At 43.1% G+C, this 27,035-nt stretch overlaps 1 protein-coding gene and 2 long non-coding RNA genes across 4 annotated transcripts in view; 1 reads left to right on the top strand and 2 right to left on the bottom strand.

The window, feature by feature from the left end:
* The window catches only part of LOC118170852, a 49,148-nt gene extending 38,976 nt beyond the window's left edge, over positions 1-10,172 (bottom strand). The window contains exons 1-2 of the long non-coding RNA XR_004752894.1: positions 10,068-10,172; positions 815-911 (exon numbers count right to left, since the gene is read on the bottom strand). This is a non-coding gene — a long non-coding RNA (uncharacterized LOC118170852). The remainder of the gene's footprint in view (positions 1-814; positions 912-10,067) is intronic.
* Positions 298-1,191, top strand: LOC118170855. The gene is made up of 2 exons (XR_004752897.1): positions 298-389; positions 664-1,191. It is a non-coding gene; the product is annotated as an uncharacterized LOC118170855 (long non-coding RNA).
* A 10,304-nt stretch (positions 10,173-20,476) lies between the features above and the next one.
* S1PR1 (sphingosine-1-phosphate receptor 1) lies at positions 20,477-26,068 on the bottom strand. 2 transcript variants are annotated; one of them, XM_035333446.1, is made up of 2 exons: positions 24,983-26,068; positions 20,477-23,278 (listed from the first exon to the last, which is right to left on the bottom strand). In XM_035333446.1, the coding sequence occupies exon 2, from the start codon at positions 23,149-23,151 to the stop codon at positions 22,012-22,014; it is 1,140 nt and encodes a 379-aa protein (XP_035189337.1). In that variant the 5' UTR covers positions 23,152-23,278; positions 24,983-26,068; the 3' UTR covers positions 20,477-22,011. The 2 variants fall into 2 exon arrangements, with proteins under 2 accessions (XP_035189337.1, XP_035189336.1); XM_035333445.1 differs by lacking the exon at positions 24,983-26,068 and adding an exon at positions 24,261-24,408.
* Between the last annotated feature and the right edge of the window lie 967 nt (positions 26,069-27,035).

Genomic DNA, 27,035 nt, shown 5'->3' with positions numbered 1-27,035 from the left:
CCGTAACTATCCAAGCAGAGTAGTGTTGGCTGCTCTGCTGTGTCGCAATCCATTGACTTAAGACTGCAGTTCTTCACTGTACTGCACCTAGACAGAGATGCCTGCCACCGGAACGTGCAGACATTACGATGATACAAACAAATAGTGACATCAACATGCAATAGTGACATGCAAACACGGCAAAGTCCAGTTGGTTTGGGAAATTTATCAATATTATTACAACAGTTGTTAGCTAATATGACACTCTTTTACTTTGTAAAAAGTCAGAATTATTTTGATGTGGTAAAACACAACTTTATTTGGAGTCTCTGGACACTACTTGGGAGATGTGGAAGGCAGTGAAAAATACAACTATGTTGCTGCTAGGTATTTAAAGAGCTGTAAGTCAAGTATCTTTCTTCTATTTGTGATATACTGATCTGTAGTAGCTAAAATTTTATGGGAAATTCAGGTCTATTTCAAATACAGAGAATGGGCATTTTCAAGGGAATTCATGGGAAAATATGAAGAGAAAAGGGCTGATGTCATGGCTTAATATATCAAGAGAATTAGGTTTAAAAAAGGATAATGCTAAAGCAACAAGTGAAAAGCTGAGTTTGGGTTCTTGTTTGGCTTTGTTTTTATATGAAGAGCTTGTTTTGATTTTATTTCTTCTTTTTACAGATTCATAATTTATTGCTGCAATATATAAATTTGCTGCTCATGTTTTTACAGTGGAACTTTCCTTTACAAATATTCCAGAAGGTGGAAAAGGTGTGTTTATCTGCCCTCTGCTGGAAACACACAGTAAAAATCCAGCACTGCCAGCACTCACCTGCAGAGCAGAAATGGTTCCCTCTCCACACACAGAAGAGAAGCTTCATCGTGGATTCAGCAGACAGAACATGGGAGGTGGATTTTTTTTAATGTACCTAGTCAAAATAAAATTTGTCTTATTTGTCCAGTATCAGTTTTACTCTGGGGTCCTATCTAATCCCACTTAAACCACAGTAAATATATCTTTATGGAAATGAGGGGAACTATACTATTACAAAACTGTCCAAAAGAAATCTGAATTATATCGTTAGAAATGTACCTGGTAAAACATGGATTGCTATGTTCAGAGATGGACACATTTTACATATACTATGTGCATGTCTGTGGAAACAAACTACTGATCCAAGGGGATGAAATCCTAAATGAACTGAAATTTAAAAATAAATTAAAAAAAAAAAAAAGTGCTCAGCAAAACTACATGCAGAAAGGAACTGATGCTGTTAATCAAAACCAGTGGTAGATGGGCCTATGTTGGAGCAGCTATCCCTACAATAATAAAGAAGTGAAAGACCAGCCAGAATGCTATGCACTTCCAGCCCTATTACCACATTTACTATGCTTCTGAAATCATTCCTCTTTATAATCAACATTGTAAGATGTTTTTTCCTTAAAATTTTTTCCTTTCCTTTTTCCCTTATATAGGGTTGCAAGCACCTGAGTGAAAAATACACTTTCCAGCAGTTCAGCAATAACTTACTGTTGATGGTAATAACAAGACAAGATTTTCTTGCAATGCTATTTCTTTTTTTAACTCAGGCCCAGCTGTGATATCTGTTAGACTATAATTCTAACCTTACAATTCTAGCCAACATGTAGGAACAAGCATAATTAGTTAAAACTAACAGCACCAACCCACTAATTAGCATACAGATTGCATTCTAAAAGACACTGCTTCTTCTACCTGGCACTGCATTTAGCTCGCCTCCTTGTATATGTTGATTCAGACTGGCCAAACGTCAAAGAGCCCAGATGTTTTTCCAAAGATGACTTTCAGGATTACAAGGGACATATGCAACATTGCACTTTGTGTTTCACTATATATGCATTTTACAATAATTTGCTTAGCTCAGGCTTCACCTAATGAAGCGCTTCACCCTTTTGTTTCTTAGGGCTGGAAAATACTGTCATATTCAACACCAGCACAACTGTCTCCTAATTTTATTCCTTTACATGGTGCTTTGATCCTTCCAGTCTTATATCTATAAATGACTTTTTTTAAAAAAAAATTCTTTCCGCAAAGAAATATTTCAGTCCTCCTGGAGGTCCTGACAGAATTGCATCCTATGGCCTTCAATTTCATAACAAAACACACACTAGAGAAACATAGGAAGGTAACGCCATTTTAAATAAAATATTAGCCTGTTCCCTACTGCTTTTCATGCTGATATTGTAAATTAATTTTTAATCAGTTCTTACCCCAGATACATTCCTTCTTTCAGCATACACTTATCACGTACTGTTAAAAGCATTTCTAAAAGGAGAGTTTAAGCACATTGCCAAAGCTGCTCCTAAGAAGCCCTCTTACTCACATTTATCTCTAGTATCAGCTCCCGGCCATGATGTTTTTCCTTTTTACAAGCTTATAGATGAGTATTCAAGCTCTGCTTTGGATTACAATCCATTTCTGCCTTCTGGGTTTGCTAAAAGGGATTCTGTATTAAACAGGAGGCTTTCAAAGTTGCAAAGAGCAGTTAGGAATCCATCTACTACATGTGTTTTACTAAGTTCCTTCTAACATTTTCTTAGTTTTAAAATACACAAGTGTAAGAAAAAACAGCTAGCCATACCTCGATGAAGTTTCATCCTGTTCTGTATGACTGAAGGTTTTTGTTATAAGGACAAGATGAGGTCTGTGACCATAACACTTGAATGAAAAATGACCAAGCTTTATACAGTCAACATTGCTTAGCAAATGACTTTTCATTATGAACTCTTCTGTTGACTCTCATCTGCCAAACTTCAAGTATTCTGCCTTCATTTACCATGGGGTTATCTCCCTCAGACTAACTTTTCTGGGGGAAAAAAATAACCAAAATCTTGTATTTTTCAGAATTGCAGGTTTATCACTTTCACTGGAAAGTGGGTCTAATTAAGAAGTGTATTTCCTCTATGCTTTGCTACCACCATATCTTGCTAAATCCTCCCAGAATCTTAACCGATGTCAGTTCAGTAAAAAATTAATGGATTTAAAAAAACAAACAAACAAACACTTCAGGTTAATAAATGGTTTAGAGCAGCAAAGCCTTTCTATGGAGTCTTTTTATGCTGCAGCCTGTATGATATGTTAATTGGCTAATTGGCTCCTTAACCAGCACCACGTGTGGGTGTCTGTCTGCACACATTAATGCTGCAGACAGAGACAAATTCCACGCTGCACAGAAGGAACTCTGCATACAAGCAACATGCCCTGCAGAGGAGCCCCTTGTCTTTTTTTTTTTTTTTTCTTGAGGGCTGGGAACGTTCCCCCCCACCCAGTTTAAATGCATTACCCTTCAGGATAACTGCAAACCCCTTTGTTTTCTCTGCAGCCAGGCAGGACATGACTGGTAGGTGAGGCTCAGCAGAAAATCTGGAGTCTAGTGGGGACTTACTCCGTTAGGACAATGGTGTGGAATGCTTGATAAGACTGTTTATTATAGCAGCTCTGTTCCTTAAAAATATAAAAACATATGTTTTTAAGCTATTGCCAAGGATGTCTGGGCCAATTAAATTATATAAATAAACTACAACAGGCATCCAACCTATGACTTGACAATCTGGGACCAAAGTGAGCATGTGAGGCTTACAAGCTGACTGCGTCTAGGAGAGGAAGGGAGGAAATTTTTCTTTTAAGTGATAGTGACTGAGGCGGAGGTCATCTCCTTTCAATTCATGGTCGGCTGACACAAACTGATAGCACAGCATACAACCAAGCATCATTAATCCCAGCCAGTTACTTATCTGCAGTATATGCCCTGAACTTTAACCATGATTGCTGTTCTAAGAGGAAAATGAAATAAAACCCAGAGGCATATGGGTTTTTTAATGGCCTTTATAGCTTCAGTTGACACAAGCCCTGTGCAGGATAATTCTAGAGACTTAACGTCTTACAGACAAAACCATAGATGTTAGAAATGGATGATATCTGTTAAGCCATCTGTTCTATCTCATTGCCAAGGCAAAACTGTTTCTACCACATATTTATTTGACTTTTACATTAGTTTTAAATACGCCGGCAGACGGAGCTTCCACTATTCCCCCAGGAGGTTGGGCTTACTGCAGAATACTTTTCATTGGCAAGATTTTTTTCCTCATGTTTAGCTTAAACTTCCCCCTTTTTAATTTCATCCTATGACCTTCGTTATCCTCTATTTGTGTATGTGCAAGTTTCCACGTTTCAGCACAAAGGAAACAGAAGCGGTACACATCAAAGACTGTTATGTAAATAGGTTTTAAAAGAGTAAAGAATGCATACACAGAGACAGTCAGCTTCAGGAGCAGAGAAAAGGGAGATGGAGAAGCTGCAGATGGAGAACGGGATCCAGTCTCCTCCACCATCAACCAACCTTGACAGTGCAGACTAACACTGGCCACGTCGCTCTGTCCACCTGATGTTCAGAAAGGATCAGAATCACGCATTTAGCCTAATGTGATTGCTAGTCTGTGTGAAATTCTCAGAGTAGCATTTTAGGGAACCATTTTGCTTTCCATTGATACATTAATATCTTATTGGTTAGGCATTGGAACAGGTTGCCCAGAGAGGTGGTGGAGTCACCGTCCCTGGGGGTGTTTAAGGAAAGGTTGGACGAGGTGCTTAGGGACACGGTTTAGTGGGTGGCATTGGTGGTAGGGGGATGGTTGGACCAGATGACTTTGGAGGTCTTTTCCAACCTTAATGATTCTGTGAACTTGGAGTGCTGGGAAAAGGACACTATGTACTGCTATATTTCTGCACTGACTACTTTTATTTCTCTCCCCAAAACTGAGTAAGATTTGATATCTTTAATGCATGCCTTTAGTTTTTGTCTATAACATATTTTTTCCACTTAATAACCCTTACTAATTTGTAGCTTAAGTTAATAAAATATAATCTATTACAAAAATCAATGACTATTTTTGCCCTGTTTAATATAAATAGAGAAGAACCCTTCTGTGTCATCAGATCTGAACTTGTATATCTAAATAACATTCAAAAGCAACTTCTTCATGCATAGTCAATATTCTACAAAGCCTAAGGTTCTGTTGTTGTTGTTTTTGCTTTTCATTTTGTTTGTTTTGTTTTTCCAGCAGATGAAGCTGACAAAACTAAGTTCAGAAAATTTCGCTACATATTGCCTCTTTCAAAATAACAACTATTTCTCACAGTTCCCAAAAGGAACATTGCTTACTTTCAAGACAGACAGTGACACACAGCAATACTGAGAAATACCACTAGCAGAGGCATAAAGTTGACCTATATACATACATACGTGTATATATATAACAGTTTACTGCTATATCTAGGTACCATATGCATTCTCCATTAAAATAAATAAATAAATAAATACAGCCTGGGACAATTATTGTCTCCAACGAGACAATGAGATTCCATAAGAGTCAGTGACACACATTTTGGCTAATCTAGAAATAAGTTTTCAGTCTCAGCCTCACGGTTCATTTATAAAAACTCGTCTCAACTTCTCTATTGCCTGTAGAAGCAGAAATCTTGCAACAGCATCCTCTCCAGAGGATGTTAGAACATGAAAGGAACACTACTATCTAGTTACTCAAGTTTACTTCAGTCACAGCCCCTGAAAAAAAGATTCATAATTTATATAAAGTCACGTATCTTCACCAAGCACCTGGACAGTTACAACAGCCGGCCATAAAGACTGAAAACTTGACTGTACTAGAACATTCCTCTAGCTGTCTTTCCAGAAGGCAGTTTAGGAACTGAAAAGTCCAGTAACATTTTTAAATCCTTTATAGTATTTCTCCAACTCAAGTTCCCTGTAGACTCCATGAACTCTATTTATATTCCACTTGTATTTTTGGCCATGCTTTTCATCAAAATCTGTCCCTAAAATTTAAACCATGCTTCAGCATACATATGGCTACTTCTTCTGTTCCTGTCTCTCTTTTTCTGATGCTTTCACCTTTTTTTAAAAGCTGGTGACCTTCTTTAGAATACAAGAAATGTGTATTGATTGCAGTGGGAAGTGTCACAGGAGAACAAGAGAACTCTACAGTCAGAGTCATTATATGACCAGAGAGCTATTAGCTGGCCAAACAAATGGATTTATCTGGAGTCACTAAGATCATTTAAGGTCTTTTTAATTAATCTATGCTGATCGTAGTCAATGCTATAAGGATATATGTGATACGATCAATGAATAAATAAATAAATAAAACCTGTCTTCTTTACCTGCAATTAATTAACCCAAAAGAATGACAGCCACCTGGGAATCTCTAAGCTTATTCAAAATTTTACCAAACAGGACTGAAAGAGCAGTTCACTCCTCTCGGACAGACCAAAAATTAGGCACATTAATTAAAGTTGTTCTCATTATTTGGATGTGCCTTTTCTCACTGAAGCTTTTTGTTGTTGTTGTTTGTTTGTTTTTTGTTCAAAACTAACTGAAGGGGGTCAAGATACATGTGGATAAACATTAAACAAATGGGATTAAAAATATATATAACTATTTCTATTGAAACAGAAAATAATATTTTTATTTATTTTCTTTCCTAAAAGAACAAGGCAACAGGTATCTGGATTGGGGTGGAGACTTGTTCCTTTCAAACCCACTTTACAAGGAAGAAGATTCCAACAGAACACTAACAGCAAACATCACCCTTGTCCATCTTTCTTTAGTTGCATGCTTTCCCTTCTGTGGATATTCGGTATATAAAATAACACAAACTGTTTTATTGTGCATTTGTGAGCTGTAAGTCTCGCTGTACACTTGTGCACATGTATATCCACACACTTCAATATGAGTTATGGCATATAGCACGTGATGCTCTTACACCTGACCATGATGTTCGTGGAAACACGCAGCTAACATTAGCCAAGGAAACTGTCATAGCCACTGTGCTTCCCGGACAATTCAGAGCACAGAGAGGTGGGCACTGTTCTGCCTCTACGTGCACCCAGAGACAGGTCCTTGGCACCCCACGTCCCTGAAGTTGTATTTCTCTCTCTGCACTACACGCTGGATGCCGCAGGCTGTGACCTTGGGGCTTTCTCACCACCGTCACAATAAACCTTCCACCTCTGTAGTCTGAGGCTCGCACTCAGATTGCCTAGCGAGCCCTGTGTTTGGCATTCGTTACCGACCTTCTTCAGCATCTCCCCATTCTCCCTGTATGGCTGAAACTGAAACTTTATCAGCAATGACTGCAGGCTCCTTTCAGGTCACTCACAGAAACGTTGAATACTGTTAACTCCAAGAGCAGAAGCTCCAAAACTCCCCTGATAAACAACTTCAGATCCTTTCTGTGTATACATTTGATTTTGTATCATGCTGCTTTCTTTACCAAAATATCGCATGGGACCAAGACGCTGCACTACAGCAGAAGCCCTTGCCCACAGCACTACTGACCCTCGGCTCCACGCGTGGGCAGAAGGGGCAGGGCAAGGCCCCCAAGGCCTTCAGGGAACGCCTGTGGGGGCGGGCTAACCGAGCACCGGGCTGCCTACCTTCCGTGCGGGCGGGCAGCCGCTAGATGGCCGCCGAACCCTGGCCAGAAACCTTCATCCTGCCAAAACGTCTCCTCTCTCCCTTTGTAAGAGGCCTGGCAGTTTGTTCGAAGAGCAGGGGACGGCTACCGCCTCTCAGAGGGGGCTATGAACCCCTGGTCCCGCAGCGCTGGCCGAGATCCTGTCACGGCCGGGGCGCGGGTTGTGTGAGGCGCCTCTGCGAGGGGGCCGAGCTTGGGAGCGAGCTCCTTCATCGCTCGTTACCTGTTACCTAATCACAGGGTCAATAATTAGCTGGTCTTTGTAGCTGGGCATGTTAATGGGCCTGTTGGTAACTCAGGAAGGTCAAGCTGAGCCTTGCATACAGAGGAAGCTCAGGGTATGTGGGAGGGTAAGTCAGGGACACAGCAGAAATGGGACAAGGACTGCCGGCAACTGTTTCAGGCTCCCAGGAAAACGCAGTTTTTGGGGTATGAGCATTCTCCTCGCCCCAGGATGGCAATGAACTTCCCTCCACTCCTTCCTCCCCCCGCTCCCCCTCCCAAAAAAAAAAAAAAAAAAGTGTAAGCACCCCCTTTCTGGCAGCTCTCGTCTGCCATACAAAACAAGCACTAATTCATGAAAAACGATAAGCGGAAAAGAAGCAGAGCAAGGAGGAGATCCTGAAGCAGTGGGCTTTTCCACTGCTGGATCCTGAAGGAGCCCCCCCATCCTGGTCACTGTGGGGACACTGGTGTCAGCGCAGCCTGACAGTGCGGGCAGCTGACAGGACTGCACAGAGCACACAGCTGCAGGAAAATACTTTCCATTACTGGCAGCAGTCACAGAGGAATGTTATTTTGAAACAGATTTTGTGGCATAAAACAACTACAGAAAAGTTCCAGTTTGCTACGGTGTCATGAGCTGAGCTGACTGAACAAATTATCTGAAATCTGTACAGGTGAGAGGCCACAAGCAAAGTATAAAATAAGACACAGATCACTTACACTCACACAGAATTTCTTAGGTTTTCTCTAGCAAGTCCTGAGAAGAACCTGATAACCCCTAAACACAAATCCAAATAGAGCTACAAACACTGGTTCTGCTTTTGTCAGAAAACTGTCGCCACTAAGTTAGAATTAGTTTTTATTCACCTGAACTGACACTTAAAACAGTGTTTAGTAAGCTGATACAACAACAGTCTGCAACACGTGGAACAACCCTGCACGCTCTCAGCACTATTGTTTGCTAACAGGGTCATATTCAGCAGTTGTTGTCAAACCACTAACATACTGTCTTCACAGAGGTGTCATTGGATGGCGTGCAGAACGCTACCTGTTCAAAGCTGCAAGACCTTTTAGATTATTCTTTAAAATGTATATATGCATGTTCCCATACAAATACTATCCAATTAAAGATATTCCAGAGGGAAATATATATTTATATCTATATCACTTGAGGTCTGGAAAAAAATATATATATCTCTGAGGACTAGGGAAAAAAAAAAAAAAATCTTTGAGGAATGATTACATTACCTGGGATCAGTTAGTCTAAAGCACAAGAGAACAAGGGGGCCATCCTGGCAGATGTTAAGTACAGAGGAACCTTCCACAAGCAAAAATGGAAGAGTAAGCTCTGTAGGCAAAGTAGATGGACTTAAATTGCATAAAGAGACTTTCAGGCACTTTTAGCGGTAAGAAAAGCAAAGTGCTTTGAATAGACGGCCTGGAGAACTTGCAAGTCCTCACCCACAGAGGTCCTCACAAACAAGCTAAATGATTTTTCAGGATGTCTTTGTATACTCATGATTGAAGTCACGCAATATATTGGATGACTTTTCTGTCATTTTTTCTGTTGTATGATTTTATGCAACACTCAGGTTTTGTGATAGAGAAAGTATCATAAAATACAAATTTGTAATTCATGTTGACTGTTTTCTAATGGAACATATAGCAATGTTCCCCAGTTTCCAGACATGATACAACCCCATGAGAACCCTCATTTTAATGCACTTTTGCCCTTTCTCTTTCCACATCTGGCCGAATTAAGAAAGGAAGAGGTAGGTGGGTTTCAAAATGAGCTGAGAGGGGGAAAATAAATAAATAAATAAAAATAATAAAAAATAAATAAATAAATAAATAAAAAATAGTAGTGAAGTTCCAGAAATCACCTATGCTTAAGAATGAGCAAAAATTCAACAGATGCAAAAGTGGTTCATCTTTGCCAAAATCTTAGTTTCAACCATATGCTAGCACATTCTTTGAGATTAAAGGAAACTAAAATGCTTCTCTGAGAACTGCCACAATCCAGACTGCCACCTATACAGGCAGTCAAGCAATTTCAGATGTCTTAGTACAACCATGTCCAAGCACATCTGAAGAAAAACATGGAAAAAAACAAGTGAAAAACAGGCTCAGTGTAGTCTACCCAGACAGGTATGAAAGATGGTATCCTCACCACACTGCTACTTGCTTATTAAAATATAATCCATATTGACTAATTTAAATAATCTAGTACACTGACACTTTTACTGGTTTTAGGCTATTAAATATAAGTGCATATTCCCACCATGCATTTCATGTGTGAAGACTCAAGAGAGAGAAATTCCATCTACCCGAGAAAGAGGATGCAGATGCCCTTGACCCAGAGGAAAACCTTCAATTTTTCCACCTCCTAAACTGCTGTTAGGTTAAGAATTTAATTTTCTGCAAAATGTGAGTTCTGAGCACCAGAACACGCCAACAAGCAGCTCTCTGTTTCGATCTGCCACAACATTCAACTCCCCAGCAACACCCTTGCCCCTCCATCCATGCTTTCCCCATTCTTCTGGTTATGATTTTGTGCAAGTTAACTGAGGTAGCAGACTAGGCTAGCTGAGGATTTAATTGCTAGGTACAAGTACTTTCAGAGAAAACAAGCACATAATTTCTAGTGCATGTTCTGTACCATAAATTGGGGCAAATGTTATTTCACAAAATACTTCTATGACTATAACATGATCTCCACTTCATGGAGAGAACTAAACACACAACTGCCATTCACTACTTTTGCACTATTCTGGGTCCTCAAAAATGAGTGAAAAGAACACTTTATTTTCTGCTGATGCAGACTTTCTGGGTGTACTTACATAAACACTCAACTGTGCCTAGTAGGGTGGGGCTGAGGTTTAGCTTTTTAAACATCTTATATTGTCATTCTGAAACTTACAGGCGTGATCAACTTTGCAGGATTTCCCTTTCATGCTGGGAGCAACGACTGAGCCAGCATGCAAGGAGCAGCACAGGAAAAAATTAAGTGCAACAATTATTCATTTTTAACTACAGTTCCAACACCACTCCCATGCAAACTGATGGTAAATCTTCCATTGACAGCAAGGGTTCACAGTCTGACCCAGAGCTAGCACCCATACGTTAGTGACCACTGGGAGGGTCAGGTGCAGGTCTGGTACACGTGGAGAGAATTTTTAACTTTGATAGAATCTCCACCAACTTGTGCCAGAAACAAATTTCATCTGAGCCCAGGATCTGCATTAAATGTGAATTGTCCCATACAACTCTCACAGTGTCCTTTCTGCTTTAAGATGCTTTCCATTCATAGTCCCACTGCTAATTAACTGTTGTATAGCAAAGCCGAAGCCAATGTGCCTTTCAGAGACTGACCATCAGGACCTTGTGACAGAACACTGAACAAGCAGTGAAGGGGAATGATTCCTGCTTAAAAACAAAACAAAACAACAACAAAAAAAAATTGCATAGAATAAGAAAAAAAAAAATAAAGACAAGGGACAAGTCGTCTTCTCCCTCTTTCAGAGAAGACAAGTAAACAGTGTAATTTCAGCTTCCCCAGCACTTTACGTATAAAAACTCTCTTTTGAAATACAGACAGCAACCACAAACGGAACTGTAGTAATGGCTCTGCAATCAAAACAGCTCCGGGTACATCTGCATGCCTGGGGGCAGATAAATGAGAGTATCTGGGGCTGACACCAGCTAGCCACGTTAGCACTGCTAAAACTAGTAAGTCACAAGAGATGGTACATTAGCTTAAGCTGCCTTGCAATTACACAGCTATACAGTTTTCAGGCTCAGATGACCAGGTCAAAGCACAGACAGAAGAGCTGTGCCTGGGCTTGACATACCTTCCATGTGAAAGGTAAATTAAAATCAAACCTCCAGAAACGTGTAACTAAAAATGGAAACAAGAAAGGCAGCCTGTTCTTCTGGTCCCCTTTTGCTTTTCATCTCATTTATTCTTACAAACTTCACCCTTGTGAACTCTAAAAAATGCACAGTACACTGTGGCAAAGTTTTAAAGATGGCCAGGATCAAGGCAGATGCAAATCCAAGCCTTTTTCCTAAATCACTCTCCAGGTCACATTCATTTAACTCAAACGAAAATAAATACATACACAGCCACTCAGAACAAGGAGTCAGAGGCAAATGACTGACAGTGTTTACATTCTCCTGTCATGTATCATCAACAATAGAAACAGCTATACCTCAGCCACAACTAGTCAAACAGGCTAGATCCTTTTTTTGTAATGCACACAGCAGCAACACACAACCTGCATGAGTGTGCCTGAACAACGTGGGAAATCTGCTTATGGAAATCCCTTATGGATTATGTTTGTGCCTATCTGTTAGACCAAAACTCTATAATAAACTGCAGGGCTGTTTGAACAACTGAGTAGCCCACTCAGACTTCTCAAATTGGGATTTGAGACCTTCATCTCAAATCCCAAGTCTAACAGCACGGCTAACAGCAGAGTATTTCTGACAATTTAATTTAGGCATTTCCAGGCCAGCATGCCACGTGCCAGAGAGGCTCACAGTCATAGAACAAAAGGCAAGTTCAGCAGCCAGCTACCTTGGAACAAAAATGAGCAGAAACATTAGCCATGTTTGTTTATGACTTCATATAGGAGTTAGTATTTTGACATCCTTTCCAATCCTACCACACAAAGTGTAGGGATTACAGTGTTACATGAATCTGCAGGTTTTGCAGGCTTTTTAAATACAATGCAAAGATTGTGTCAGACATAAAATGTCATAGACTTCATTCATTTGGTTATCAAAACTCTGAACAAGTTAAAGCCAGCTAAGCCATTCCAATTCCAAAACCCAAGCAGATATGGAGCTGCTTGATTTATACAGGTGATGCTTACAGGTAACAAGCTTTTTCATTTTGCTGGCTCTGAACAGGAAATCTCATGCATGCAATTGTATCAATGAAAATCCTACTTCTGATTTGTGGGAACCCCTCCACTTTCAGTTTCATTAATTTTTTTGCCAGATTTGATTACAACAAGGAAACACAGTTAAGGGTATTGCAGTTGACTGATGGATGGGGGGAGAACTCATGCTGGTGGTTAGACTGCCATTATTTTGTGGTTAATATTATTTCTTTTCTGACTCATTGTATTATAACAATGACATTCATTCAGAAGGGAAGGAGAAGTTTTATTAGGGTGATTTCCCATAACAGAAAAAGAGTAGAGGCCACACACAAGGCTAAGGCTGCAAGTGACATATATAAAAATGCTTTCAAACACAGTTAAAAATGCTTTGCTATTTGTCCCACTTTGCTCTGAAGTGTGGTTCAGAGCCACGTTGATCTCGTTCTGGGCATGGGCAAAGTCAAATGGGGTGAAAAGCATAATGTCTAGGAATACTTACACTTTCTTTAGCGCACCTGGACGGACTTGTTTGTTTGCATCCCACTATAGATGAATGGTTTGATGAAATGAGCAAATCATAAGGAAGCTTCTTCGGGAAGACTAATAAAACCCTGTTTATTGTATCAATAAAGTGTTTACATAGACGCACACAATCAGTAGAGAAGGGTGTGAAGGCTGCTTGATAACCTGTGTGAGAAAGCTCGGTCCTCTGTCTGAATAAGCATTGATTCATATCATAATTACCAAGGTGTCAAGCTTGGGTGATACAGATCTGTTCAGTGCCTTGTGTCTCTCCTAACCTGTTCTCAAAAGGCTGCCCTCAGGTGGGTAACAAGGTAATTCAGATAGGCTCAGAGGACTAAAGTAAAGGCAAGACTGAAATAAGCATTTTTACAATTTACAATTGCTTTCAACAATCTGCGCTACATTTTTAGCACTTCTACCCAGTTGATATTGTAGTTTAACTCCAGCTACCAAAACTTTGTTAGCTTGGGCTTTAATTTCCCATAGCATCATACTCTCCACACCACAAACGCTGCACCCCCATACTTCCTGAGGAGAAAATCAAGCCAGGCCTTGTTCACTTTCCTCTCGGGCAGCACTGCCAAGGGGCATGGCCCTGCTTCATCCAGCTCCCCAGGCTGGGCCTCAGCCCCACCTGCTCCGCTCCCACTACCTGAGGGAGGCAGGTGGCCGCAGCTGTCCCACAGATCCGCCATAGGCCTTTCTGCTCCCTCCTCGCTCCGGCTGAGGTTTGTGGTGTGGAGGCTTCCTCTGGCCAGCCCTCATCCTCATGCAGCCAGCCGCAAGGTCAGTGATGCCTCAGCTGAGTGATGAAAAAAAAAATTGAGATTTCAACAAAAATCATTTCATAAACAGTTCAAGACCTGGGACACACTTCTGTCTAAGATGCCTCTGGTTGCTTTCACGCCGCCCCAAGTTTACATGGAGTGCCTGTTTCCACCGAGAACATAAATTGCCGGGCGGAGAGAGCAAAGAGCTATAGGGGAGGCCCGTGCAGCCCCACTCCCTTCTGCTGGCAGGGAGCCATTTCGTGCTGTGGCCGAAAAGACCCGCAGGCTGCACGTAAGACTGCTTCAGCGCTCCCATGAAAACACCACCGCTTTCAAGGCCTAGCCTACTTTGCAGCTGCTGCGCTCAAGTTCTCGCCTTGAAGTCTCAGGCTCAACACCCGTGAACCCCACATGCGCTGGGGCCGTGGCAGTTTCTCAGGGGCCCCTTTGACCTTTTGAGAGCTGCAAACGCCCGCTACTTGCTGCAAGGGGGCGGCCAGGCACTCACTGGCGGGTGCCAAAACCACTCCTCACTTTGGGTTTAAACCTCACCTCCCCATTACAGCACACACTTTTTATAGATGCAATCGCTGTTTTTTGGCTTTGTCTTGTTCTTTTATTCTGCTAAAGTGGTTTTTGAGTCTCTCTCCCCACCACCACCTCCTGCCCTGCTCCCTGGTCCACGGTCCCCAGGCCCCACGCCTGCAGGGAGGCCACACCACGAGCAGTGCCACCGCCGCCACCTCCACAGGCCCCCCAGGCACTGCCGTCTGCGCCTCCCGGGGAACCCACGGCAGGCAGAGGTGAAGGGCAAGGCAGGGCGCAGGAAGAGCTGGGGCAGGGGGGTGGGCAGGAAAACCAAGGGGAGCAGGAACAGCATTGAGGAAAAGGGGGGTTGGGAGGGCATCGGGGGGGCAAAGGTCCTGTGTGGGAGGGCTGAGGCGGGTGCTGTGGGGAAGGAAGAGCTCCCGGCCCACCGCAGTGCGCCGAGGCGTCAAGCATCAAAGTGCAGCTAAATCCTAATCTGAAATACGTGTTTTAACTGGTTCTGGCTTCTGCGGGCAGAATCCACTCTTTGTCTTGAGCGTTAAATAGTTTTCTTTCTCTCTGCATCATCCAGCACACTTCCATAGCGTAGCTGGTAGGCTGAGTATTGTGTTTCCCGGCTCTCCTCTCTGGTGGGAAAAGGCTTTGCTCACTGAGCCTTTTATAGTCGTTCATCCTATTAAACCGCCTTGCTTTGTTGTCCTCTGAGCCCTCTTTAATGCCTTTGCAGTTTTCAGCAAGTTTAGTGAAAAGCAGAACTTCACGCTGTTGTTAAAGAGTTCTGACCCCAGCCACTTGCACTGATGAACCATTTCGAGTTAAAAGATTTGGTGTTCCTTCACCATCTCCATTGTATGGACCAATTCCTCTCCCTCCCACCTATATTATGTATTAGAAAAGTAAAATACGACCACTTTTCCATGAGAAACGGTCAAACTCTGAGATAAAAGGTAAAGATTTCCTCAAGCAACATTTGCAATATGTAAAAAGCGTAAGACTAGGAAAAAATAGATAAATACAGTAAAATATAGTAAAATGCAAAATGTGTTGAATTTCTAAGACAAGGGGGGAAAAAAGAGAGACACACAGAGAGAGAAACTCTTTTTGAAATGGAGTTGTAGGCAGCTTTGAAGTGATATCTCTATGCCAGCATAAAGGATTTGCTCCAAAGGTGTGATCGGATAACCCTGGTGAGAGAGAAAACGTACACACCAGCTACAAGCAATTTCTTATCTCGTGCTTAAACCAGCAGTAAAAGTGGGAGTTGCAGTAGAAATAAAAACAGCTACAAGGGACTGGTGTTTGGGAAATAGCTCAAATTTATTCCTCATGCAACAGGCATCTGAGTGGTCACCAGATTAGAAGAAATCGTTAGACCATAGTTGTGTCTTCACTGAAAGGAAGAAAGATAATAAGACAGACTTTTGGTGAGCTGTTTTTCCATAACAGCTCCTTTTAAGGATGCATTTTTCAGCCAAGATCTCAGTCATTCTTCCAATTATGAGGATAGAGTTGTATGTACTACTAAAAAACCTTTTTCTGTTTGATTTTCCCACCATATGCTAGCTGTGATACAGCAGCACCCAGGTATGAAAGTGCAAGGAGATACTGCAAGTAGCTGGGCAATAAATGACCTGGCAGACCATCCCCCATATTCAGAATGCCATAGAAAGCAATCCTTCAAATAGTACCACAAAATACAAAATAATCAGCTGCAAACAACCTCCTATATATATCCTTGTATATATATATAGGTATATATAATATGTATACATTATATATAATATCTTTGTGGGAAGGTGAGAATTTATGAGAGCTGCTCAGGAAGGAGCTGCAGTTCTAAGAATACACTCCACAGCTGCAAACCCTTGACTTTGTGCCTTAATTACCACAGAGGATTCTTTCCCTTCATTCCGGGTGCAGAATATCAGATACTATAGCCTAATTCCTCACCAATCCCAAACTGTCTCTGAAACCTGTTCCCTTGTGCACTCTGAACCACAGTTGTGCCAAATCTACTTTTCACATCATGTGGAAATTGTTATTGCACGTTCTCCATAACCATACAAGTTCTGTTTTCATTGCTTATGTAAATTCGCATCCCCACCTTCACGTTATACAACTGTAGGTGCTCAGTATTGAGGCGTACTTGTATGAGGTCGTATTCCAGTGATTTATGCCATTGTCCTGCCAAGTCAAGAAGTCTGGGCTTATGCAGAGCTTAGGTATGCTGAAGAGAGCAAAAAAGCTTTTAGCAGATAGCTCAGACCACCACCTGAAAGTTTCAGCTGTCAGCACTGATTCAAACCAAAGACTTTTGCTAGGTAGTGACTGTTTTCATGGGTGATTCTACAGAGCCTAAATGATAGTTTTAGCTCAGTATTTACTCAGTGATTTCCCCCCCAGCCTGTGGTTTCCATATGTTCATTAGTTATAAAAAAATATGCAGTCTGAATTTTGAGCCCGCTTGGATCTGAGAAGAGTAATTATGAATAGGCTTTGCAAAAATATTTACACGTAAATATTTAATCTGGCTTTGGCCACGTTTCGCCAATGAGCCATGCTGCTGTATAGTTATTGTACTATGAATTTAAAGATGGATCTTCTCCAAGTGATCATTCATTTAAGCTCAGGGAAAAAAAAAAAAAAAAAAGGCCTTTGTGTCAGGTTTCCATTATGCTACTGCTAAATCAGGCTTGGTTGCAGAGGTTCGCAGAGGGTTGACAGAGCTTTGTCGGCTCTGCTTTATTAGGACTTTTCCATGCCCAGAGAATTCCTGGGTGTGGCTGATGCGATTTCCTGCCTTTTTGTGCTGTGAAGGTAGTAGGGATGGCTCTGAGGGCAACAAAATAGTCCCAGTTTAACTCAGGGAGGAGATTTTTGGTAGGGTAAGAGATCTGGCTTTGCAGAGCTTTGCTTGGTGGGTTTTGTTTTGAGAATGCTGCTTTGGCACAACATCTCTCAGAATTTGTGGGTGAGTAAGGGACAAACAAGGAATGTGCCCCTCTCTCCCTGTCTGGGAGAAGGTCCTTAATATAGTAATTCTCTTTAATGGTTCACGTAAGTCTACACTGGTTATGTTCCCAAACTCCCTCCCGAAACACATTATTTTTGTTAGCATCTTGATTTATCTTAGATTGAGTTGATTGAGTTTCAGGTCTCTGTAGACACTTTTTATTTCAGCATAAAACTGGTACTGGAACAAGTTAGCTGCACCACAGGTTCTTACATCTACCTCCCGTGTACAAGGTGAATTTAATAACTGTTAATTGTTATAGAAATAGAACTTTAAAAAATCCTACGCAAAGAGTAACAATTAAATATTACTCAGGTAGAGTAATAATTAGAGGGAAATTTCCTGACCCTACGCAATTCTTGCAGATTGCATAAAGAGAAATAATATTCTATGAGAATAAATTACACCACAGAAAATGAACAAACTCTTCCCCTCTGTAAATGCAAAGATGGGATTAGAAATGATTATGAAAGCAGATGACAGGAATTGAATTTAGATGGACTTTGCTTGTTTCTTGCATCCTTGAAGGTTCAGTTGTAGTTGGATTCATTTCCTTTTCCAAGAAAAATAGTAAGGAGAATTATTAAAATACAGTAAATGTTTTCCTGGGGAATTTCAGAACCCCATAAATGAAAAAAAAACTGTCCTTGGGGAATTTCCAGCATTTCAGAGCTGAGAAGGTTTCATAGTTCTGTTCTACATACCCAAATTTTTGGATGCTTTGTCAATCTGACCTTTTGTACACAAAATGCAATCAGTATTAAGATCTTCCAGGCCAAATTAGGAATCAGGAAATGTTGCAGTTGGGCAGTCCTTGTAGTTCTTAGTTGAACAAGTAAGAGAAGGATGGATAACAGTATTTTTTATGTTTTTATGTCCCCTGGTCTTGGTCCTGGCTGCCTGCACTGTACAGCAAGCCCAGGGTTTGCTCCTCCTGCCGTGGCGGCAGGGCATTCTGGCTGCAGCCCCCCCATTGCCCAATAGACCCGGTGCTACACCTGGTCCTGCACAGGCATGGGGAGTTAGGGAGTTGCCACAGGAGCAACAGACGGAGTTTATGGCCATTTTCTATCCCTGTTTTTATTCTTTGTGATGGAAGAAGAGCTAGGAACAAGAATATAAATGAAAGGGCCAGGTTACTCCCGAGAATTCAGGCTATTTTATTTCACTGGGGGATTTGGTATAATGTACCTTTTCAGTTCTCAAAGCATGTTTTCAGCCCCGTTGTCACATGGCCAGCAAAAGGACAAAGCCAGGCGGGTGCTTTCAGCATTACAGGCTGCAAAACTGAGTGCTACACATCTGGCCTAACCTGCTGATTTATTGTCATGGATGTGCGCAGCGGAGGAGCTGCAGCCTTCTCCCATAGGAAGTGAAGAGGCCTTTTTTTCCAGCAGGAGCCCTAACTTCTATTATTGTTATTATTTTATTACAGTTATTAGTCCCTGTGTGATTATTTTCTTCATGTGTAGATGTGGCCTGTCTATGGAGGACATCTCGACCGGGAGCATAGGAAATGCTTCCCATGGCTCAGTGCCTCGCTCCGCTGTTCGCATTTCTCTTGTGTGAATTACGTAGGGCTTTGGGCTCCCTACCAAACTTGGGCTCCCACCACACAGTTGCTTTTACAGGGGGAAGCAGTCATTTCCCCCAAAGGCCAGCAGTGCAATTAGACAAGATAGATAAGAGAGGGATACAGAAACAAAGGCAAAGCAAAGGGAAGTGACTCACCTGTAGCTACCAGCTCCCAACGCGCTGAGGCTGGTGGTAGTCACAAGGGGCCTGTGACACAGCCATGCTGCGGCATCGCCCATCCCTTGTCACAGGATCTCAGACCCAGCGGGGACAAACGCTATGAACGCCCTTAAGGCTTCCGGAGCGGGAGGACCCCTCTCCTCTGGATGACAACATGCCTACCAGTCCAGGCGAGGACTTGAACCAAACCCAGAAGCCCCGTCCCCTGTATATTGCCTGTATTTACTCACCGGCAGCACGCTGAGGCCTCAACTTGGACTTTCAAGGTTTACATGCTTCTGTTGCTCTGCACAGACGTGACTTTATCCCTGGGATAAAGCAGCGCTTTCCCTCATGACTGCCAGCACCGTGCGTACGCCATCATTGCCCAAATGAAGGCCTGAGCCAAGAGGGACTTTATCTTTTGCACAAACACAGATTTGACATTTTTTCCAGCTCTGCTCAGGTCACTAATTAAAAGCCTAGGAAGTGAGCACACATGAAATCATTCCTTCCGTACAGGCAGACAGATGGAGAGAAATTCCAGCCTGTTTCCACTCTTTTGTCTTCAGGGCATTTTTGGAATTTCCTTCAGGAAGTGAGGTTGCGACCCAAAGCCTTCCTCACTGAGCAGGCTCCAGTTTCCCACAGTAAACCTTGCACCGTGATGACATACGCTACGAGAAGGTGAGGTTTATCTTCACACTCCAACTGCATCCTGTACAAGCTCTGTGAAACTTAAAAGTAAGACTGAGAGGGAATGGCAGCAAGAGAGGAAATGGAAGTTGAAACTTTGGAAGAAATAATACAGTATCTATACAACTACCCAGCCAGCCTGTGCCGCCGCGCCCAATGGGGCTACAGCTGCGTAGCTGAGAACACAGGTCTACACTTCACAAACCTCCTGAGACTTGCAGTGAGCTAAGAACTAAACTTTTTTTGTTCTGCTTATGCTTCACTAGTTGTTGGAGAAAAATTGCTTGTGGTAATGCTAGCGTACAGATCATGATAATGGCATTTCAGCGTGTGCTGAGGAAAAGTCAGAGTCTAGCATTCATTTTGTATTACACATGATATAGTAAGTGGCATCCTATGTCTTCATTGATCAGAAAGACCCCACAAAACTGGCTTAATCCCAGTAACAAAATCAAAGAATTCCTTCACTTACTTCTACCAACAACTTCTATCAACAAAACCACACCCAGCACGAAACTCCCACAACAGTACAAGAGTCCCAGTATTGTGATAACAGAATATTTTAAAAAAAATCAGTTTATTAATGTTTAGAAGTCAATAAAGCTATGTGCAAATTGAACAATAAAAGTCAGGAACATTTTAAATACTATTTTTTAAACCAGGAAAAAAAAAACAGTTTAATTGCACTGGAAATTTTACTACAAAGGCAATAAATTTTCTTTACAATATAGCACTTCTAGGAGTTGCCAGTAACTGTAAATCAGTCAATTGCTCTCAGCTATCCCAGATATACCACTTTTATTACAGTAATACTCTAGGTGCATGAAGACTCCTGCATCATATTAACTTATTTACATTGTACACATTCAAACCCATTAGCACAGGTTAGAAAAACAGAGGAGTAAAAATGACGCTGTAAAACAAATACATTCAATTTAATGATAGGTACTTCTTCCACAAACTGATAAAATACAGACATCTTTGCTGAAACTATAAACGTGAATACAATGTGCCAAAATGTATTGCATTTTGTTATGGAAGTGCATTTATCTATAGCCATTTTGCTTCAACTCTCCGTGTATTTTTCTGAAACTCAAGGTGTTCTTTTCAGATTTTCTGACCAATCTTTACCTTTGGAAACACTGTGCACCTGACACTGACCTTCAGTTTTTAGCTCTTTTTACTTCAGCAAAAATGCTGCTGTTGTCAATGGTATCTTACACTGTTAGATTTACTCTCAGTCACCTTGAACAGAAATGACCTTTAGTTCTACCATGCATTTGTCATGATAATGCAGTTTGTTTAATGCTAATAACAACATGGCAAACAACATCGGGAGCCAAACGCTGCTCCGAGCTACTCCACAAAAACTGACGCAGTCAACAGAATCGTATAGGTGGACATAACTGCCAAGTCTGTCTGGCTCTTGGTCTTCAAATGTAACACGGACCAACAACAAAAATTCACAGCTATGATCTCGCTAAATCCCAACAGCTTTGGACTCTGCAAATAACACCTTACTACTTTTCTAAAAACTCTGGAAAGTGATGCCGAATTATGGTTGTACGTGCTCTAAATTATATTTGTGTGATCTCTTCCCTTGTTATATGTTAAACAAACACTTCTGACCAACTATACCAGAGCCACTGCTAAACTCAGTACAGAAAGACCTTTGTGTCAGTGGTTTGCTGCAAGTAAAGGAAAAATAACTTCACATTCTTCTCACAGGGAAAAAAAAAAAAAGGTTCATTCTCCCTTTCCCTCCTCCTCCCCCACTTTCTTTCTCTCACACACACCAGGCATCATTTCACCAAGGCATCAGTCTTTCAGAGTTACTAAGGAGATTTCAGGATATGAATGCGCCTGACAATCCTGAGCTGCCTCAGTGCAAAGACAAAACATGCTCCAGGGAAAAAGATTTTCAAGCCAGAACAGTCTGTCCCATTTCTTGAACTCCAGCCTCACAAGTGCACCGTTTGCCTCATTAGAACTAATGCTACTCGCTCACTTGGCCCAGCGCTGACGCAGTGAGCAGGAGGCGCCTCAGCTCCCCGATTTCAGAGGAAGGCTCTGGAATACACCTCCACGGTTACTCCTAAGAAGATGACGTAACATTGCCTGAAGACATGATGGTTTCAGGATGGTCACCTTCCTCCTTCTGTGGGTGGGAGGAGTTGTCAGACTTACTCCTGCTGAACTCCATCCCTCCGATGATAGGCCTCTTGAATTTGGTCCCCGAATCTGCTGGGGGACATTTGCAGCAGCACAAAATCTTGATGAAAGCCCTCCGCATTTCTTTGTTTGTTAACGTATAGATGATAGGGTTCGTGGCTGAATTGAGCACGGCCAGTACTAAGAAATACTCTGCTTTATATAGGATTGGGCAGGTCTTCACTTTACAGCCCACATCCAGTAAAAGCAGGATGAACAAGGGAGCCCAGCAGGCAATGAAGGCACTCAGAACTATGATCACTGTCTTGAGCAACGCTAGTGACTTTTCTGAGCTCCTGGTAGCTTTGGTAATGTTTTTTCGAAATGTCAGCCTACGGCTCCTAGTCCTCACCATGGAGTAGATCCTGCAATAGAGGACAACAATAGATAGCAAAAGGCCAGTGAAAACTGTGGTGCAAAAGAGAATATAGTGCTTGTGGTAGAGAGGCAGCACGGTGGAGCAGTTGGACAAGAGGCTGATGCAGTTCCATCCCATAATCGGGAGTCCCCCGAGTATCACGGAGATAACCCAGCAAGCACTGATCAGCAAGAAGGAGCGGAAGCTGTTGCTGCCATTGTGGAGCTTCATCTTCAACATGGTGATGTATCTCTCGATGGCAATGGCCAACAAACTGAACACAGAAGCAGACAAGGCAACAAACATGCTGCCTTCTCTTACAAACCACTGGGAGGGGGTGAGGCTATAGGTTTTGTGTCCAGAGAGCAGGAGGTTGGCAGTGTAAGCCACACCAGCCAGCAAGTCTGAAAGAGCCAAGTTCCCAATGAAATAGTACATTGGTCTGTGAAATTTCTTGGTTTTCCAGATGGTGAGCAAGACGAAAATGTTCTCTAAGATTATAAAGCAGCAAATGATGATAAAAACCACCGACGTCACTTTTATTCCACTGTCCGCATTCTCATTTAGCTTTCCCGTGTAATTATAGTGCTCTTTGATGACATAGTTGACATCAGTGTTGGCGAGGCTGCTGACCACCTTCACCGGGGCGCTGGTGCCGGAGCTCATGGTGCCAGGCTGGGCGCCGCTTCCCCCGCGGCCGCCGGACGGTGACGCCGAGCACAAACCCGGTGGCTGCCTGCAGCTCGCGCCCGCAGCCGGCCGGCACTCCTGCACGCACTCAGAAACAGCAGCCCTGAGAACAGGAGGCACAGACAAAGCCCGGAGTTAAAAGAAGGCAAGGAAACAATGCAACAAACTTGAAATGGTTCAGGATAATCTGCTGACTGAATTGTATGCCAGAGTCACAAATGTGATCACACAGAAATCAGCTTTATTTGTCTGTTAAAATGCACTTAGAAGGTGGTTAGGCATGTTAAACAGCTAAAGCCAGTGAGACAAAAAGCAGTTCTGCCATGCAGGGCTGCACAGGTAAAGCTGGAGTCGGCAGGGGCTGGCTTATTGGACTTCTTCAAGTGGGAAAGCCCTCAGAGCTCCCCAGCAGTAAGCACTTGTATCTCTTTTTCCTCCGTGGGAAACGCCACATACACAACAGCAGAGATTTAGAGAAGGAATCAGGCTTGATTTGGTTTAACTGCAAGTGCATGGAAGCCTGCACAGAAAGTACTTGAAGGACCTGCATTCTCCTCCTTTACTAGAGTCAGAATATGCTTTGGAAGGGGCCGGTAAGCAATATACCGCTGCCATCCCAAAGAGGGGTGCAGGTAATTCACCGCTGTGGAAGAGAGCATCTCAAAGCCGTACAGAGGAAAGGTGCCCTCGATAAATAAAAGCAAGAGCACGCTTTACAAAGCCTGGAGCAGTATTAAGCTTAGAAGAAGAAGAAAGATACCTAAGTTGCACAGCAAGCCCATTCTGTGCGTCTGAAACAAAGGAACGGCAAAAACTACCTGGCGTTAGAAATAATCAGCACTGCCAGCTTTTGAGACGGACGCACTCCAGGAGCGCGGACCCGGAGCAGGCTGCCTGCCTGCCCCGCGCACAGGCACTTGTTAGGGGTGCTTGAAAAAGTCGCCACTGCAGCCGAGGGCCGGGGAGCCACCGGAGCTGTCCGGCCGCGGGGCACGGCCGGAGGTGCGAGGCCGGCAGCTCCCCGGCGGCAGCCCGCACCGCCCGCACCGCCCGCACTCCCCGCACCGCCCCGGCCCCCGCCTCACCGTGCTCAGCCGCAGCGCGCTGCCCGCCTCCGCCCCCCTCATCTTGCGTTCCCGCCGAGCGACTCCGACGGCCGGCCCCGGGGCTCGGTGGTTTTAACGCCGCCGCAGCGGCCGCTCCCCCCTCCGTTTCCGACGATCCCCTCCTAACTCCTCCCTGCCCGCCGGCGGCCGCGGGGCGGCCCGGGCCAGGACCCGGGCGCCCGGCCCGGCCCCGCCGCCTCCCCGCCCCGCGGCTGAGGCCGCCCCCTCGCATGGGGCCCTCGGGTCCTCCTCGCCCCTGGGCAGCCTCGGCCCCGGCCGCCGGGGGACATGACAAAGAAAGTTGAGGGAAGGAGCCGAGCGCGGTTCCCGCCTTCCCGAGCTCGGGGCCGGGCCCTGCCGCCGTCAGCCAGCAGCAGCACGGGTCGGGCTGTCCCGGCCCGCAGGGCCTGGCTCGGTCGCCAGCCGCTTCCCCCCGGCCTGCAGCAGCCCCCTAGGGCCGAGGCCCAAGCCAGCACTGGGACCTGGCAGAGCTTGGTTCCTGGCACTTGCCCCCCCAAACACCACCATGGAGTGGTGTTTCCAGGTTAAGAAAAAAAAATCACACAGGAGTCAGAGAGTGTTTAATAATAGGAAGAAAAGTTTTGTTAATTTATTTATTAACAGGGGTAGTGTCATTATATAGAAGCTACAAAAGAAGTTGTGGGTTTAGGTTTTATAATCCCCTCTTCAAAGAAACCCACCCCAGCGAACGTGAAAGGGTGATTCCTGATAACCCACTGTTGCTCTTCCTTCCTTGCTCTGTTAACTCCACCTCAAACTGAAATGCAAAAGAATATCACAATAGACCAGAGCTTAATGCATTAGGTCTTTTAGTTCATAGCATCACACAATTCAATTAGCAGTAGCAGTCGTTATGGGGAGGCTGCTTTCCTCTGAAACAAGGTAAGAGTAACACTACCCTCAGGAGGAGAGTCCTTATTTATGCTAATCGTCATGCTTCAATTGCTCCACGCCTCTCCCAGAATGACTCAGATAAATTACACTGGCAAACAGACATTGACTCTTCCACCACAAAGCTAGAAACTTGAAAAGATGTTCAGCCTCCTGAGAGCCTGGAGGAAAATACAGCCGTTAAATTACAACTGTCAGAAAAGGCATGCAAGATAAATCATGTTTGAGGTTGACGTATGTATCCCCTGCAACTGCCTGACATACCCGAGATAGTTCAAGCTTTCCCCCTTATTTAGCTAATCTATAGAAAATACTAAATAGAAGTGCATTCATTAGGCATTTTCCTCTAGGAAATCATTCTCATATAATTTTAAGCAAGAGGAACATATTAAAAGAACGTGCTTTAATTAAAGGATAGAATGACTCAGGGTTTCAGTAGTCAGATGTACAAGCTTTCATGTTCAGTTATTGGTAAACCAACTGAGAGGGCTCCAACTCAAAGACGTGACATCCAACAAATTATTTGTCAGAGGTTGTGTAAAATGTCTAGGCAATTTCAGTTCCACTCCAAACAGCTGGCCATTTGCATCACAAAAAGCATTGTATTAGATGACCACACACATTTATACCCTTGTTGACATCTTAGCAGTGAGGACACTGAAATAGTGCTTCGTCCTTCTCAGGCAAGTGAAGCCAGCCTGGCTGATTTTGCACTGAAGGCTGTTTAAAACCTTGGAAAATGTAGGTTAATGTGGCTCAGCTGCACAGATTGCAACCTCCTCACAAGGGCTGAATCACACAAACAGGTAAATTCAGGCTGTTCCAGCCAACTCTACAAGAGCACATGGATAAACATTTAGTGAGAAGATTTAAGCCAGGACTCCACTCTGAGATTGCCTAGTCAGAAAAAAGAGAAAGGACAATGTAATGAGTAACACATATATGCTCTTATACACTTGAGTTTTTGGGATAAGCAGGAATGAATGTTGCAGTGTCTCACACATACACATAATTATTGGCTGCCTGTGATAAGCAAAATTCTTGTTGAAATTCAGACCAGAACTTGGTGTTGTGGGCATTGCAGAAACCTGGCTAGTCGCAGGGCAACAGTAATGCGAGATCTCCCAGACGAGCAGCCTAAATTTTAGCTTTAGCATCTTAACTAAAATCACATAATCTGACGTGACTCAAACTGATCACTTTATGCCAATGAAACCAAAGAAAGCTGTACATGTACCCCTAACAAACCAATCAGTCCCATGAAAAAGCACTCACACAATCCTTCACGAATTACAGAATTTGTGATAGAAGAGTTAGCGCAACAACACTGACGTTTGGAGCAACACTGAGAATTTCAGAGTACTTTACAAGGAGATCTTAAAAAAAAAAAGAAAGTAAAGAATCTTAAAATAAAATCTTGTACCTGAAAAATCTCTCTCCAGCATAATTCCTGGTAACTCTTAGTTGAGCAAAAGGAAATTACGCTGTCTTGCAGGAAAATGCTTTGACCTTGTCGGAAAAAGAAGTTGGGAACTGGGGGACTCCCAGAGCCTGCACCAGTGGCCTCTGACACCAGCAGAAGGTAGTGCTCCCTTAGTGCCAGCACTGCTGGATTACTGACAATTGCAGCAGAGGAGTGTGTGAACATTATCCATCACAAAAAGAGAAAAATCCCTGCAAGACAGATTTCCAAAGGATTTTTCTGCAACACACTATCTTTATGCACCTTCAAACATTTTAATCTATGCAAAACATCCTTTTATTCACCCAGAGATAATTCAGGCCACAAAACAGAGGCATTCTTCCATAAAGTGCCTGACCAAGACAGAAGATCCTCAAAAT

Source organism: Oxyura jamaicensis, chromosome 8 (genome assembly GCF_011077185.1).
Source record: "Oxyura jamaicensis isolate SHBP4307 breed ruddy duck chromosome 8, BPBGC_Ojam_1.0, whole genome shotgun sequence".
NCBI lineage: Eukaryota > Metazoa > Chordata > Aves > Anseriformes > Anatidae > Oxyura > Oxyura jamaicensis.
The sequence above is the reverse complement of the archived record's forward strand: the minus strand, read 5'-3'. Positions and strand labels throughout refer to the sequence as shown.